At 36.9% G+C, this 17610-nt stretch overlaps 2 protein-coding genes across 2 annotated transcripts; both read right to left on the reverse strand.

The window, feature by feature from the left end:
* Positions 1–196: 196 nt before the first annotated feature.
* On the reverse strand, positions 197–17245 carry LOC112043356 (spondin-2-like). Its single transcript, XM_024078738.2, has 10 exons — positions 17053–17245; positions 15716–15891; positions 13883–14097; positions 12723–12926; positions 11697–11903; positions 6594–6854; positions 4994–5162; positions 4258–4309; positions 3225–3381; positions 197–378 (listed from the first exon to the last, which is right to left on the reverse strand). Coding segments are annotated over exons 1-10 (1554 nt in total). The 5' UTR covers positions 17055–17245; the 3' UTR covers positions 197–267.
* On the reverse strand, positions 9909–11086 carry LOC112050118 (uncharacterized). Its single transcript, XM_052888465.1, has one exon. The coding sequence runs from the start codon at positions 10644–10646 to the stop codon at positions 9912–9914; it is 735 nt and encodes a 244-aa protein (XP_052744425.1). The 5' UTR covers positions 10647–11086; the 3' UTR covers positions 9909–9911.
* Positions 17246–17610: the final 365 nt, after the last annotated feature.

A 17610-nucleotide genomic window follows, 5' to 3' on the forward strand; every position in this document is an offset into this window, starting at 1 on the left:
GGACTAAGGCCTAACCCATCTCATTCTGAGAGGAGACTCTAACTCAGCACTGCTGAGCTAGTCGAATTAATGACACAAAAATAAAAAAAACAAACTAAAATAATTTTAACTAAGAATTAGCATGCAAAGGCGGCCCTATTGTTGTAACCTTAACCTTAACGAGAGGAACAGAATAAATAAAAACGAAATATTTACATATTTTTTGTGTAAATTATTTTTTTAATTAATTAAAATGAAATATAATGCCAGTTAATGGTTCTTCATAACTTAGTTGTCGGAGCAATCCACGAAACACTCTTGAAACTCAGTCAGACCGCTATTGTAACTTTGTCGGCAAACTTCTGGATTTTCCTCCACATCCACTTGTGAATGTAAGTTCTGAAAATAAAGTTCCATATTATGCGTACAAATATAGGTGCAGTTTTTGCAGATTTTTGTAGCAAAACAAGGAATCTCTACTAATATTATAGAGATGTAAAGATTGTGAAAGAAGCCATGATAACCCTAGATTCGAATCCGGTCCGGGGCATGCACTTCCAAATTTTCAGTTGTGTTCATTTTAAGAAATTAAATAACATGTAGCCGTGATGCCCAGTGGATATGACCTCTGCCTCCGATTCCGGAGGGTGTGGGTTCGAATCCGGTCCTGGGCATGCATCTCCAAACTTTCAGTTGTGTGCATTTTAAGAAACTAATATCACGTGTCTTAGACGGTGAAGGAAAACATCGTGAGGAAACCTGCATACCAGATTTCTTAATTCTCTGCGTGTGTGAAGTCTGCCAATCCGCATTGGGCTAGCGTGGTGGACTATTGGCCTAACCTCTAACATTCAGAGAGGAGACTCGAGCTCAGCAGTGAGCCGCATATGGGTCGATAACGAACGAAATATCATGTGTTTGAAAAGGTGAAGGAAAAACATCGTAAGGAAACCTGGATACCAGAGAATTTTGTTAATTCTCCACGTGTGGATAGTCTGCCAATCTGCATTGGTGCGTGGTGGACTATTATTCTAACCCTTCTTATCTTGAAAGGAGACTCGTGCTCAACATACGCCGAATATGAGTAGTTAATGATGAAAAATTATGAAGAGTGTGAGATTTTAGTGGGTAATCTCTGGTTTAAGTTTTCGGTTTTAGTTTAAAATAAAACAAACACTTCAGTTTCCATTTTACATTCATACATGTAAAATGGAAACTGAAGTACATACATGTTACATTCATACATTATTTTCGCTATCGAAATACGCATTTATGTACGAGATAAATGACTAAGAATTTTTACGCGTAAATTCCATTTTCACTCCAAGTTGAGGGAGTGGTGATAAATAAGTAAACAACATTAAATTGTAAACTTGATCGGCGAAAATGTCAAATATTGGAAAAAGTGAAGAGACAGGTTAAAAGCGAAATCGTGTTTGAATTAACAATTGTTGTAAGGCAACTACACCGATGCGTCGATTTGAAATGTTTGATTTTCAAATATTTATAAACCGATTTTTCGGAAAATGTTAAAGGATTTTTGTAGGGAAACATTGAATTGTATTGTTTGTGGGAATACTTGTAATATTTAAGGTTCATGGTTTTGTACTAATTCAAAATCTATTATTATAGGACTCAAAAGTGATTACAAATATAAGAAAACTAATGTCGAACAAAGATTCACAACACTTGTCAGGACAACTTAATTAACAAATCATACTGTAACAAAAATAAGACCCTAGAATGGCCGAGAATGACCTTGAAAGGAGTCACGTACTTGTGAACGATGTGTGTAGGGTTAAAGGCGCCTTTGACAGATATCTAACACTCCCCTTTTCCACTCAAGTCACCCATAAAGAATTACACAACAAGGGATGTAGACGGCTCGAACGCCACACTGAAGCCGTCCGTACCGCAAGTCGTTGCAACGTGGCGATAACAGTATATTCTTATAATGTCTGTCTGTGATTTATCGACTTATTTGCTATTTTCTACACAACACTACAGCGGCGAAGAGTCCATACAGGCCGATTCCCGTATGGACTCTTCGCCGCTGGTTTTCCGAGGATTATCTTTTAAAAATCCATTCATACATATTCATAATTGTAATAAATATATATGCATGTATGTATGAGAAATCGGAGTTTGTATCAAGCGGTATGAATTTCCTTTTCTTTGGGATGGCTTTATCATCATCATCATTATCAATGGACGTCCACTACTGGACATAGGCCTCTTGTATAGACTTCCAAACATAACGGTCTCGAGCTGAAAGCATCCAGCTTACCTTAGTCAAAATTGCATCCTTCGCCACTGCTACACTATCTAATTTATACCTTAATCTATACCCGTACGTCGGAGAGTTAAGCCCTCAGTACCGGTCCCTTTTATCAACCCATATTCGCCTGACTGCTGAGCTCGAGCTTCCTCTCATAAAAAGAGGGGTTAGGCCAAAAGTCCACCACGCTGGCCCAATGCGGATTGGCAGACTTCACACACGCAGAGAATTAAGAAAATTCTCTGGTATGCAGGTTTCCTCACAATGTTTTCCTTCACCGTTTGAGACACGTGATATTTAATTTCTTAATATTCACACAGCTGAAAAGTTAGAGGTGTATGCCCCGGACCGGATTCGATCTACACTCTACGGAATCGGAGGCAGAGGTAATATCCACTGGGCTATTACGGCTCTCAGTACCGGTCATTACCATTAAAATCTGATAGCAATAGTTACAAAACATCATTAAGAGAAGAGTGGTGGATCAAAGCTTCACTTCCCCTCTTCTGTAAGTGGGGGGTCTGGCCTTGCAGTGTGCTTTCTTCTTTCTATAAAAATCTCTGGTATGCACAAAGACAGAGGCGCACTCTATCGTCTCTCAACCTTCGATAATCCTTAATACGTCACACCAGCGCCGGCCCGAAGTAAATTTCAAAATGGAGCGAGATCCAATTATGGCGCCTCTCCTAATAATATGTAGATACCTATACCGACTTATTAGTGTAAAGTAAGAATGGAACGCGAAGAGCTTGACCATACTCTGGAGTGACCAATTGAAAATCAGGCGCAATTGACTATATTTATCATTTAGGCGCTCTCCAGGATTTGGCGCCTGGAGCGACTGCTCCGTTCGCCGTATGGACGGGCCGGTGTCCGGTTGTCTTTGGACCACTATCGTAAAAGGTAACAATGGCGAAGAAACTTCATCAAGATTGTAAGAAAAGAGTTATCAACGAGGTACACTTACTACATTGCTGATTTTGTCTCTAGTCCTGACTTGGGTGCCGGGTCCGCAAGCACCAGTGTACGGCATACATTGCGACCATTCAGACCATTTAGTGACAGCGCAAACGTTTCTTGCGTTATCACTCAACGCTTGTACAACTGGTTCTTCTATGTGTTCCCTATAACAAGCATTTTATGTTCTTAATACATACGTGATTACAAATTAGTGACAAGTTAATACTTAGTTGATTTTTGTTGAAGTTTATTATGAAATACAATTAATTCTAAAATAAGTAAATGTTCTCCGCATCCCGCATTGCTCACCCCACTGGTGAAGGCACAAATGCCTACAACAATTTATGCCACATGCCTCTGGTGTAGTTTGTTCTGTTATGTGTTGGTTAATTTTAACATATTCTTGTTCCGTTAACTATGAAATAAAAATAATAACTTAAAATAGTTTAAAAAACAAAAATACACGCTTTTACCGCGCACTAAAAATTACAAATATTAGATTTAAGTCACGTGACTAGTTTTTTCGTATTCCTGACAGCAAACCATTTCATTTGATATCTATATCATGGGGGTCGATTTCAAACAGCCAGTCCGCCATCTTGGGGAGGCCGCCATATTGGATTTGTAATGACGTTTTTTTAGCTAGTCATGTATTGTCATCAGAACTAAGAGCGTGTGCAAAATTTCATCCTAATCGGAGACCGGGGAGTGGGTCAAATTAAGATTCCAAGATTTTCTTACATACATAGTTACAAGTGAAGCTAATATAAAGCGTCTAAAATGATCAAATTAGCCCCTATAAAAGAACCTGTAAATATCAAATGCGTATTAATTTATTAACTTGTTGAGTTAAAACCCGTATATACCATGCCAACTCTACTTTTCTACTAAAAACGTCGCTTTGCTGATTCAAAATTCGTTCCATAAAATCCATAGGTATTATATCTGACGTCGGACTTACTCTAATCTCCATGTTTGAAGTTTTACCCTTAAGTATAACAAGATTAGAGATAAGTGTAATGAATAAATGTAACACTTACTCGAGGTTTTCCGCTTCGTTCTCTTGTTCCTGATCTCCCTCGTCGGTGGGTTCTGGGAAAGATCGGAAATGTTTTAATCTGTGAATCGATCAGTTCAATAAAACCTTTTTGGGGTCTTTAGCAGATGTTGTCCGGAGATAGGATTGTGTGGTCTCGCATTGATACAGGGTTTTCTAAACTTGCTAATTATATGGATTAGAAATTGTGCTGATTTTTAGGTTTTTGAACACGATAAAGTGTGAAGATTGTTGACTGATATTTTTATTTATTATTTTGAATTAAAAATGTAATGCGGTTTCAGTTTAAAAAAAATTCTCAGATAGACAAGTTTCCACGTTCCATATTGAGTTTTTAAAACTGTATTTTTACAAACAAAGTTAATCTTTGACGGCCTCCGTGGTGCAGTGGTATGCGCGGTGGATTTACAAGACGGAGGTCCTGAGTTCGATCTCCGATTGAGGTTTTCTTAATTGGTCCAGGTCTGGCTGGTGGGAGGCTTCGGCCTTGGATAGTTACCACCCTACCGACAAAGACGTACCGCCAAGCGTTAGCATTCCAGTATGATGTCGTGTAGAAACCGAAAGGGGTGTGGATTTTCATCCTCCTCCTAACAAGTTAGCCCGCTTTCATCTTAGATTGCATCATCACTTACTATCAGGTTAAATTATAGTCAAGGGCTAACTTGTAAAGAATTAAAAAAAATCTTTCCAAAGACAAAACCGGAAATAGTCCTCACCTTTCTCGCAATCTTCTTTCAACGGATAAACCGCTAGTCTTTCGACGTGGAGATAAGCGAACGGCTTCATATCGTTGAGGTTGAGCTGATAAAATGGCGACTGCTTGTCAAACGACCCAAAAGCCACTCTGCTTATCGCGTCCACTGGCGTCGTCACTGAAGTGGGCGACTAAGAAACAATACAAAAACTTAAGAAACTTTTTCCTTGACTTTAACTTGCTTTGCTTTTTAATTTATCATAACTAATATTGAAGCAGAGATGACCTATGGATCCGAGACTTGGTCGCTAACCATGGGCCTCATAAGTCATAAGAAGGCTCAGAGTCACTCAAAGGCGATGGAATGAGCACTAACATTGATGCAGCGATGACCTACGGATCCTAGACTTGGTCGCTAACCATATGCTTCATAAGAAGGCTCAGAGTCACTCAGAGGCAATGGAACGAGATTTGTTTAAAGTTTATCTGCGTGATCGAATTAGAAAAGAGCTTATCCGCAGAAGAACCAAAGTCACCAACATAGCTCAGTGATTCGCGAAGTTGAAGTGCAAAAGGCAAGTCAGTTTAGCTTGAAGAGCCGATGGATATTGCGGTGCCAAGGTGCTGGAATGGCGACCCCGCACCGGAAAGCATAGTGGTAGTCATTGTAGGAAGCTGCTGGATGCTAGCGGCTCGCGACCGTGGCGTTTATATCTATACAAGAAGCCTATGTCCAGCATTGGACGTTTAACGGCTGGTAATGATGATGATTGAAGCAGTGCGTGGGTATAAGCTTTTCTCCTATTGCCTGGAGAGAAGCTTATATTTGGAGACCTATCCCTGTAGAGAACCATTCACGTATGCTGATAATCTATACTAATTTATAAAGCTGAAGAGTTTGTTTGTTTGTTTAATTGAACGTGCTAATCTCAGGAACTACTGGTCCGATTTGATAAATTCTTTCAGTGTGAGATAGCCCATTTATCGGGGAATTCTATATGTTATCCCCGTAATCCTACGTGACGGGAACCACGCTGGTGAAACCTCGCGGCGTCAGCTAGTGATAAATAAGGAAACCAGTCAAATGAAGGATATCGCTTAGTCCTTGCAGGAGGTCAGCAGTTTATCTATCGTCTAAAGTAGATGATGTTGATAAAGAGTTAATGCGACTGTGAGTTTGTTTATTCGAAATAAATAAAATTGTATGCACTTTGTTAGTTATAAGTCTACTATGCACATGTTGTTATTTCGGCTCTTACCAAAGTATATAAAGGTATAGGTTAAGCCTGTGGTTCTGCTTTCGTAGTTCCCGCTCCCGTAGGAATACAAATAATCGCCTATAAGAGTCACAAATAATGGATCTTTGAATTGGTAAAAAAAAATTCAAAATCATCAATTCAAGCGGCTGAAAATCTCTGTATTACCCTTTATAAGACCACAACTTTACCTCTTCATAATATTAGGCTACATTAGAATGACACATTTACGCATTTCGATATCTGAAATCTCAATAGAAGTCTGTAAAAAACCTCAGCCGGTATTCTTTTGCTACCATCATCTTACATCATTATTTAGAATCAATGTTCTATTACATAATATTTTACTATATAAAAAATATTTACCTCATAAGATATACCGTCTCTTACTCCGGCGTCCCAAGGGTACAGGGGTATGGTGCTTTCCTCCAGCCAACCCAATTTTGTACAAAGCTCAAATCTCGTCACACCCAAGAACCAGTCTGGTGAGGGCTTTATGGCTACAACAACTGAGAACATATGGTGTATCCTGTCCACACGGAATATTGAATCTGATGGCTCCGACATGTACGGGTGACGACGTCTTTTACCCCTTATTAAGGTCCTTGTCCCACCCTCTAAGGACATCTGTAAATGAATTATCTGTTATAAGTAAATAAATAAATAAAATAAGCCTTTATTACTGCCGGTATTTAAGATTTACATTTTAAAGTATATACATAATTCTTAATAATTAGCAGCTTGTCCTTCGACATAGGCCTCCCCTAACGATCTCCACTTTTCTCTGTCCTTCGCCATTCTCATCCATTCAGGACCGGCGACCTTTTTAAAATCATCCTCCCAACGTTTCACCTGTCTTCCTTTATTCCTCTTACCATCCCTTGGATACCATTCTGAAATTGTTTTTGTCCATTTCTCGCCCTTTTCCCGTATCATGTGTCCTGTCCACTGCCATTTTAGTGTTTTGTATACTTTTTCCACATTCTTAAATTTAGTAGTCTTTTTAATTTTTGTTAACTTTACTCTATCTTTTCTCCTAACTCCAGTTACACTTCTTTCTATTCCGTTTTGACATATATTTATTTTATTTATTAATTTTTCTGTTAATGCCCATGTTTGGCAGCCATACGTTAAACATGGCAAAATGCATGTGTTGTATATTTTCCTTTTCTCCTTAATTGGCATATCTATATTTTTCATTATTTCACTAAGGGACCAGTATCTTTTCCACGTGTTAGATACTCTTCTGTCAATTTCTTTTTTCATTGTATCGTTTATGGATATTAGTTGTCCAAGATAAACGTACTCCTCTACATATTCAATGTTTTCCATGTTTACTTCTATATTATATGTCTTTGGGCCATTAGTCATAATTTTTGTCTTAGTTGTGTTCATTGAGAGCCCTGCTATCGCACTCTGGATTGATAATTGTTGTAGCATTTGCTGTAACTTTATGGGACATTCAGAAAATATAATTAGATCGTCTGCGAAACGTAGATGGTTTAGATTTTCTCCGTTTATGTTGAGTCCATTTTTGTCCCAGTCCAGGTTCCTGAATATCATTTCCAGGGCTGCTGAAAACAACTTGGGTGAGATCGGGTCTCCCTGTCGAACGCCTCTCTGTATAGGAAACGCTTCCCCCGTTGTTTCCAGCCTGACTTGAGCTGTACTTTTCGAGTATATCTTCTTTAATAGTCGAATATATTTTTGTTCAATACCCTGGCTACGCATTGCCTCCCATATATATTCATGTTCCAAGGAATCAAAGGCTTTATTATAATCAACAAATCCTAGGTAATAAATTTTATTGTATTCATTATATTTTTGTAATGTTTGTCTCAGAACATGTATATGATCTATAGTTGAATATTTGGCACGGAAACCTGCCTGCTCTTTTGGCTGGTTTTCGTCAAGTGTAAGTGTAATTCGGGACAAAATTATTTTTGAAAAAACCTTATATACATTCGACATCAAACTAATTGGTCGGTAGTTTCCAATTTCTCCCTTATCGCCTTTCTTATGCAACAATGTAATTATCGACTTAGTCCAGTCTGTAGGAATATTTTCAGTTTCAATAATTTCATTGAATACATTGGTTAATAGAGGAGCAATTACCTGTATGGTAGATTTTAGAAGTTCATTTGTTATTTGATCAGTTCCAGTTGCCTTATCTCTCTTCTGAGTATTAATTGCTTTTATAGTTTCTTCCGTTAGAATTTTAGGTATTGGCTCAGGTTCCAAGGATCTTTCGTTTATCTCAACTGTTTGGTTTCTGCTTTGGTATAGCTTCCGGTAGAAGTCTGTAGCTAATTTAAGTATTTCTGGTCTTTTATTTGTATGGTTCCCATTTTTAGTCTTCATCTTTAGCATCCAATCTTTTTTATGATTTAGTTCTTTAATCGCCTTTTTGATACCACCAGTTCGTTCAATATGTTTCTTCAATGTGTTTTGCCTCTTTAGTTTCTTATCTTTCCTAATGCTTTCATTTATCTTTTTACTGATTTCAGTTATTTTAGACCGATTTGATTTTTTATCTTTTTTATTAAAAAGTTCTTTTCGTTCTTGTAACAGCTGTAGTGTTTTGTTAGAAATTTCCGTTTTACATTTTGCATTTACTTTCTTTGTTTCTGTTTTTAATAAATTTATAACATGTTCGTACTTAGCTTGAAGAGGCATCGTTGTAAAGTTACTTTCGTCAATTAGTTTCTGTAAGTTAGTACTAAGTTGATTGTTGTTTCCGGTGCAAACAATGGCAGATTTATCATTATGCAATCTTCTAGCTGTCTTTATAGGTGTGCCTGTTAATTTTGCACGTACCATTCTATGGTCAGAATAAAAATTTAAATTGTGAATGATTGATATATCCTGAAAAGTCTTAAATTTATTGGACATAATAAAATCAATTTCGTTTTTATGTAATCCATTTGGTGAAATCCAAGTCCACCTCCTTGATTTCTTTTTCTTGAAGAAACTATTGAGAATTCTAAGTTTGTTTTCCATTGCAAATGTTATCAATCTATCTCCGTTTTTTGTTCTTTTACCTTGTCCGTATTTTCCAATTGTATATTCTTCTCCACTATTATTACATTTCCCAATCTGTCCATTAAAATCACCCATTACTATAAGATTCTTATGTGAATATTGTACAGCTATTCTTAAGTCTTCATAGAATTTTTCAATTTTCTCAACATTATCTATCTTTTCTGCTTCAGTTGGTGAGTACGCTTGAATGATGGTCCATTTTTCTGCTTTGTTCAAGGGTAACGTTATATTCAGAACAGCTATTCTTTCGGAGATCCCTTTAAATTCTTCAATATTATGTGCAAGTCTCTTTTTGACTAGAAATCCTACACCATACAAACCTGGTGTCTCGCCTTTATATTGCAATATGTAGTTACCGTGGTCTTCTATACCTTCTCCAAATTTTCTCATTTCACTGATACCTATTATGTCCCATTTAATTTCAGCAATGACTAGATCCAGTTCTAGAAGTTTTTCAGCAGTTCGTAACGATCTTGCATTAAAGGTAGCTATAAATATATCTGTGGTACATTTTTTTATACTTAGGGGGTCTTGGTCATTTTCCCCCACGATGACCAATCGGCTTGGGGGAGGATGTTTTATTGTTTGGTTGTTATTATTCTTTATATTTGTTTTTTGATTCCGGTCGTCGGTATTTCGTTGCTATTGTTTTTTTGTTAGAGGGCTGGTTGAGAGAGAGTTTGATCGAACTCTCATTAGATCAAATGCATTTGTTCGGCTATTCTTAGAGGAGTGAAATGTCTGTTGCTTTTTTGGATGTAAATCTGTTTGCGGGGATGTAGATATTTCTCTCTTCCTCCTATCTTTCGCAACTGTTTTTTCCTTCACAACAAGCTTATCATATTTTATGTAGGCAAAATTTCCTTTTTTCCTTTCTTCAATTAATTTAGGTTGTAGAGCCTTCCTCTTCTCTAAGGTCTCCTTTGAGAAGTCTTCGGTTATATATAATTCTTTGAGTTTTTTTTTATTTTTCATAATGTCACTCTTTTTCCACCCGCTTACTAGGGAAATAAGCGTAGGTCTTGGTCTCTCACCATTAATATTGTTGCCAATGCGATGGATTTTATTTATTTCAAATTCCTCTAAGGTTATTTGCAGTTCGTCAAAAAAACACTTTTTCACGCTTTGAAATAAATCCAATGTAGACTTCTCTTCTTCTCGTAACCCATGAATTATAATATTATTGCTTTTCTTTTCTCTCTCCAGATACTCCACTTTTTTTTCCAAGTTCTCAATTTTAAGTTTTAAATTTTTATTTTCTTCCAGGACAGGTTTTAATTTTTCATCAATTTTATCCATGATTTTGTTAGTTAATTCCACCGTTTGATTTTGCATTTCGTTCATTTTATCAAATAATAATTGAAATTGTTCTTCCATTTTTATTTATAACTTGTAAGTATGAAGTCAAGTATAAATACAGTGTGTATAACCAGCCTTATACCAAAAGACAGGAATCCAAGTCCGAAATTGTCTATGGACTAGTTATAATATTTGTAAGTTGGCAATACTTTCTTGTTCTGACCTCTGACTTTTGACAGTTGACAGGACCAATCAGCTGTTTTGTTATTGTTTGTGTCGGTCGGCGTTTAGGTCGATAATTACCAATTTATAGTTATTTAAACACGTTTGTTTAGTTAACGGTTCGCGTTGAAAAAAGTCACAAAGTTTTCGTCACTAATTTAACTAGAGGATTGTTATAGATTCAACGTAAAATCACTGTAAAAGCGTGGCACTGTTCCGTATTACTGTAAGTCACTGTTTTTTTGTTGATTTAGTGAGTTTAACACGTAATTTAACTTTAATTATTCGGGAGCACTGAAAAACTTGTGTTTACACTGTGAAACCGGAACCGGAAACCCATCATTATATGTTATAAGTACCATCATCATTAAACATATTCGGCTCACTGTTGAGCACGAGTTGGGTTAGTCGGAGTTGGGCTCGATCACGATTTGACCCTAATGACTGCGAGGTTGTGACTCAGACTAATACCTATGGACCAGTATCGCACCAAAATTCACCAAAAATATTTACAACAATTAACTATTTTGGTATTAGCTGAAAAATCGATCTTTTTTAGATATTGTCCTTATTGAAAATTTGACATAAATACCCAAGTTTAGAGATACAGACAAATGAAACATAACATCATCTTTTAGGAAACTAAAAGTTGTTGACCGTTTTTTCACAAACCGTCATTTTCAGGGAGCTCCATAAACGACGAAAACGATTAACTACAACAATGAATCATCGAAAACAGTTTCTATAAACGCATTAAATCGTTGATCTTATATACTTTGACGGGGAGAGGCAACGTCTAGCGAGTCAGGTCTCGATCTAATTGATCTGAGGGTTAAGGTGGCCATGAGAACTGATAAGGACCCCTTTCAAAGTGAATATTATATGTGCTTTGACCTTTAAACTTACCGCGTTGATGATTTCTCTCTCCAGCTCAGTGACATTGGCAGTTTCAGCCAGAGTCTTCAACCCAGGACTAGCGTTGTCATCTGGCTTCCACAAAGTGTAATCGTAAGCGTGAGAAGCGCCTATCATATGGCTGTATTCATTTTCATCAGGCTTACTCGGATATTGGTGAGGGTGCAACATTCTTGACCACTGTCCTTGGAATACTACCTGAAATTTTACGACTCATGAAACTCATTTGAAATTTAGAAATTTGGGAAATAATATACCCGACGTTACTCTTATAAGACAGATGAAAAATGAGACCTTGATGTCGAAATCCAAGTAAATACGGCTTAGAGATCAAAGATGAGAGAATTGTATATTTTTAAAAGAATATTTGCCGTATCTTTTAGATATGACCAATATTCTCATTCTCACTTAGTGGAATATGATTACGTTAGGAGTGGTTACAACAATAGTCCAGCGGGCGAGGATCGTACCACCATCTCTCGGTGATCAGTCTCTTTACCGTTGAGTTGTTGAGGCTTTTATAAAATACTTTCGAATTCACCTCTATCTCTTTCTGTATCTAACACGACACTATAGAAAGAGCAAACTTGCACTTGCGTTACGTTTCAACAAAACATCGTTACAGAATTGCCTCCCAGGCGAGATCACAGTCAAAGGTTCATTTGTCCTTGTATAAAAATACGTCCTTGCGTAGCTACCGCCGTATTAGCCGTATCAATGATACGGCGCCCCCGGACTACAGGAACCCCTAACGTGTGAAAGCAAAAATTTGTAAAATGTAATCCACAATATCACTTAATCTGATGCTTCCCCAGTGGTGGTCACTTCAGAAATGACAATGCTTGAAAAGCAATCTTTTTTTTTACTTGAGTAAAGTCACTATCATAGTTATTTATTTTAAACAAGCATTTGTTGTTTCTTTTTTCTTTTATGAGAAATCTTTATACCCTTCATTGGGCCCCCAACTAATTTTGATACAGTACCCCTCCAATGCGCGCTACGCCACTGCACACTAACCTCGTACCGAGCTTCACTACACAAGTAACATTTCTCCAACGGGGTAGTGGGTAATTGGTCTAACGGTTTGCTGTCATCCTTCTTCAGCACTAACGTCAGGTCATCCCCGACGTACCACACCTCCTCATTTTCAGCCACCATCGCACGGAGCCGGACTGTCTGGTCTTTGTTTTGAATGTTTTCTTTCGGTGATACCCAATGTACCTGAAAATTATATCGTTATCTCTCTCTCCGCGTCGTGTTCCTCATTACTGAGGGTCGTGACCCCTATCACATATTCACGACTTTTTCCCGCAAGATGTCACGCCATGCGGCTGTTTTACACTAGATTACAAAAAATAGTTTTGTAAATTCATTACGTTTTATTAAAATAATAATAATAAACTGCCTCATAAAAACAGGGCGACAAACAGAAAATTTTGCCGCTTAAAATAAGATTTAGTTCAGTTTTAACTTGAATACCAACGTATTTTATTTCCATTCATTCATTAACCCATATTCGCCTTGGTCCACCACGCTGGCCCTATGCGGATTGGCAGACTTCCATGGTGGGAGACAATTCAGAAAGTTCACTTTTGACTGAATATAAAAAATACTAGCCAACCGAATCGAATTGAGAACCTCTTTTTCTGAAGCTGGTCAAAAATAAAACCAGTTACCTCAAACTTCTCAGAGTTATGGGAATTCTCAACCGAGTTATAACAGCGCTCACTGTACCGAGACAGACTATTCGTGTCCAGGGTCTTGAGACTAAGAGATTACCCATGCAATACCACAAACTGTACCCATAATATTAGTATCTATAGAAGTATAGATTCACAGAGTCTAATGCTGATTGCTGAGTAGTGTATTAATTACTAACAACAAAGCATTAACAAAAATTTCGAATTTCAGAGACGGAAATGTTAAAATGAAATTCAGATGAATTAAATTTTTCGCGCTTATTTTTACACTAAAAATTCTAAAATAATTATTTAAAAAAAAAACAGTTACCTCAACTCTTAACTTCTCAGAGTTATCGGAATTCTCAACAGAGTTATAACAGCGCTCACTGTACCGAGCTAGTCTGTACGTGTCCAGGGTATTTCATATGAATTTATTTATTTGCACTTATTGCTTACACTAAAAATTCTAAGATAATCATTAAAAAAAACAGTTACCTCAACTCTTAACTTCTCAGAGTTATCGGAATTCTCAACAGAGTTATAACAGCGCTCACTGTAACGAGCCAATCTATTCGTGTCTAGGGTCTTGAGACTGCCCACGTCCACCGAGCGATAGTCGAAGTTCATCGTATTGTTGTCCACAGACGCATCTTCCACTGTGATCATGAACCATCTGAACGGACGAACTTTCTCGTAAGACTCCAAGATTACTGTGAAATAAATAATGAATAAATACGGACTATACACACATCACTACCTAGCCATAAAGTAAGCTTAACTTGTATTATGGATGCTGTGTATTGCTGTTTTATCATTTACTAGCTGACGCCGCGCGGTTTCACCCGCGTAATTCCCTTTCCCGTAAGAATATGGAGATAATATAGCCTATAGCCTTCCTCGATAAAAGGGCTATCTAACACTGAAAGAATTTTTCAAATCGGACCAGTAGTCCCTGAGATTAGCGCGTTCAATCAAACAAACTCTTCAGCTTTATAATATTAGTATAGATTAAAGTTATATCCTACTAGCAGACCCGGTCAAGCTTCGCTTTGTCTTAGGTGTGCTTCTTCCCCACCTAACCTACCCCTACCCTACCTTACAAATGCTCCATACAAACTTCCACCCCCCATTTTAGGGAAGTGGGAGGTTAGAAAGAGACAAAAAAATTTATTTAAAAAAATTAAAACGACTTCCAACACAAAAATTTTGGCTCACTGAGACGTTTAAGATCATTTTTACCAATTCCTACTAAAGTTATGTTAGCACATTCTCTTCTTCTTTCGGTTTTAGATTACGCGGACGCGAGCTATCTAAATATAACTGAGGACCAACTCAATAAACTTGAGCGACTTCAAAATCTTGCTATTCGGTTCATATTTAGCCTACGCAAATATGACCATATTTCTGAATTCCGTCAGAAGCTCAAGTGGCTCCCTATTCGTCGTCGCCGGGATCTGCATGTACTTTCACTTTTGTACTGTGTGTTGTTTAATCCAAAATCTCCTGTGTATCTGAAGGAGAAATTTACGTTTCAGGGAGAGCAGTCTGAACTGAGACAGTGTCGATTACTAACTTTATTACCCGATAAGACGAAATTTTATAAACATTCTTTCGTTGTGCAAGCCGTTAAGTTATGGAATGCTCTCCCTTTAAACATACGGCAATCAAAGACACTGGACATTTTTAAAAATGCCGTAAAGACTCATTATCTGGTGCAGTAAAGACGATATGTATATATTATTTCTTTTCAATATAAGGTATTTATTAGTATATTTTGATATGTATTTTATTCATTATTGTAGGTATTTGTGTAATATTGTTTATGTATTAGGATGTAAATTATTTGTATGTATGTGTATTACTAATAATATGGTTATTTTTGTTTTACGTCACCTGCTGATGTCCTTAAGTTTTCCTAAACCGAAGGTTGCCTGGAAGAAATCGCTACTTAGCGATAAGGCCGCCTTTTGTATGCTGATCTCTTCCTAATTTGTTTTTTATTTCACTTGTTTTTGTCTTTGTGGTGTGCAAATAAAGTATATTTATCTTATTTATCTTAAAAATTAACCTAAACTTAACATTAGATGAAAAATAAACATACATACAGCCGAACGTAGAATCTCCTCCTTTTTGGAAGTCGGTTAAAAATAGCAGACAAATCACTGCTAAAATGATTGTTTAGTTTCTAGATTTCAGTACACACTGCATTAATACGGATTTAAGGACTTACATAAAAAAGCAAAATTCCTCCCCTTTTGTAGTTTAATTTAGTGAAATAGTGACAGACTTACTTTCGCATTACAATATATCTCTGTATTAAGTACTTACAAACATAAGTCTGAGCGAGACCATAGACGCTAGAGTTCTTAGTGTCGATTGTTAACCGGAAATAGTTATTCTCGCTAGGCGTCAACACCTTCGCCTGGCGCGGGGTCTGGTCACACAAGCCAGGCAGCCCTGATACCGCAGACACGGTTAGCAGTAATATAACTATTTTTATATACCTGAAAAGAAACATCATCATCAACATCAAATAAAGAACGAACATTATCCATCTTCATCATAATCATCAGCCAATGGAGTCAGTGCTGGACATGGGCCATTTGTGGAGACTTTTTAACCGACTTCAAAAAGGCCTCCTCCTTTTCTCAACTTGACCGGTACTTTTTTTTTAAAATACAAAATGGCTCTAATAAAGTAAAAAGGTTAAATAGTCCTACATTTAACAAATTCGCGTGTGTGAAGTCTGCCAATCCGCATTGGGCCAGCTTGGTGGACTATTGGCCTTAACCTTCTCATTCTGAAAGGAGTCTCGAGCTCAGCAGTGAGCCGTATATGGGAGCCGCCATCCCGCTTTAATGCGGTTGGCAGGCTAAGGATATCAATAATAATGACCGGGACCAATTGCTTAACGTTCTCTCTGAAGCACGAGGATGTCACACCACAAAACTCCGACCTGAAAAGTTGTACTGAGTTTTATACTAGCTAGTAACAAGATGAAAGAAATACTGAATAAAAACACATAGATTAAGCATATAACACATAAACATTTACGGCTATAGATGATCGAATTCCTTAACTAATATCACCAATTCACTATCAATATACAAATCCAATTTAAATAATTCCAATTCAATTTCAGAGCGCCTGCAATAATTATAATAGCAAAATTACACAACAACAAAATAGAGGGAATAATTTTCAGTAATAAAATAGAATTAATGTTGTTAGCAAAGCCCACTATACTACCCGTTAGCATTTTAGATTTCTAATTAGGATAGCAGAGCAATAGTAAACAGTAATAATACAGAATACTACATTCATTGTAGTTAGTAGTAAGTAATATTCATATTTAATCTGTATCTATTATTACTAACCATTGTTATTGTCCATGTTTCCAGCGCGTTATCAAATGAGTCGTGGGACCATAAATGTCCATATTATTTAAATTACAAAAAAAATACAAGCGCATTTGGTTTGTCACCTTAATACTAAATACAAATTATTACGATCAAAACTGCCATCTATAGGCTATTTTAATAAATAGATTTACTATTTTAATCACTCACAAAAGATAAAAGATAACATACTCGCAAACGGATACAATTGTAATTAACTTAGCAATAAAATAATATTAACAAAAAAAAAACGAGATTTCAACTTACATGGTCTTTGTTTACAAACATTAGTTGTTCAAGAAGTAAATAACAACTTGACTTTATTCAAAGCACTGACATTTATAGATGCCTAATTAATATAAGGGTAAATTCAAACATAAGCACTTTAATGCATAGCACTAGTATGTGGAGATTGAATTCTGTTGAATCTATTAGGTTAACCTAGCGTCAACTAAACTGCGTTCGGTGAATACGAAGGAACGTCCGTTTTGGATGCATGCCAAGTTGGTCCGTTCCAGAAAAGAATTGTGCACGTTTCACATTGCATGGACGGGTGTGTATTTATAACCATCGACACAGACAAAGTTGCGTGTTTTACGTATATCGTTATTTTTAATAAGAACAGCGAAGATGTGGAATTCCCTTCCAGCTTCTGTTTTCAAACTCTTATAATTTGTGCACCTTTAAGGCAAGAGTGAATATGCATTTTCTAGGCAAGCGCGCTCCAACCGAGATCATCATTGCTTTCCACCGGGCATGATTGTAGTCAAGCGCAAGTCAATGAGAAAAAAAAAATTAGGACCGTGTACTGTATGTGTCTGTATG

Source organism: Bicyclus anynana, chromosome 22 (genome assembly GCF_947172395.1).
Source record: "Bicyclus anynana chromosome 22, ilBicAnyn1.1, whole genome shotgun sequence".
NCBI lineage: Eukaryota > Metazoa > Arthropoda > Insecta > Lepidoptera > Nymphalidae > Bicyclus > Bicyclus anynana.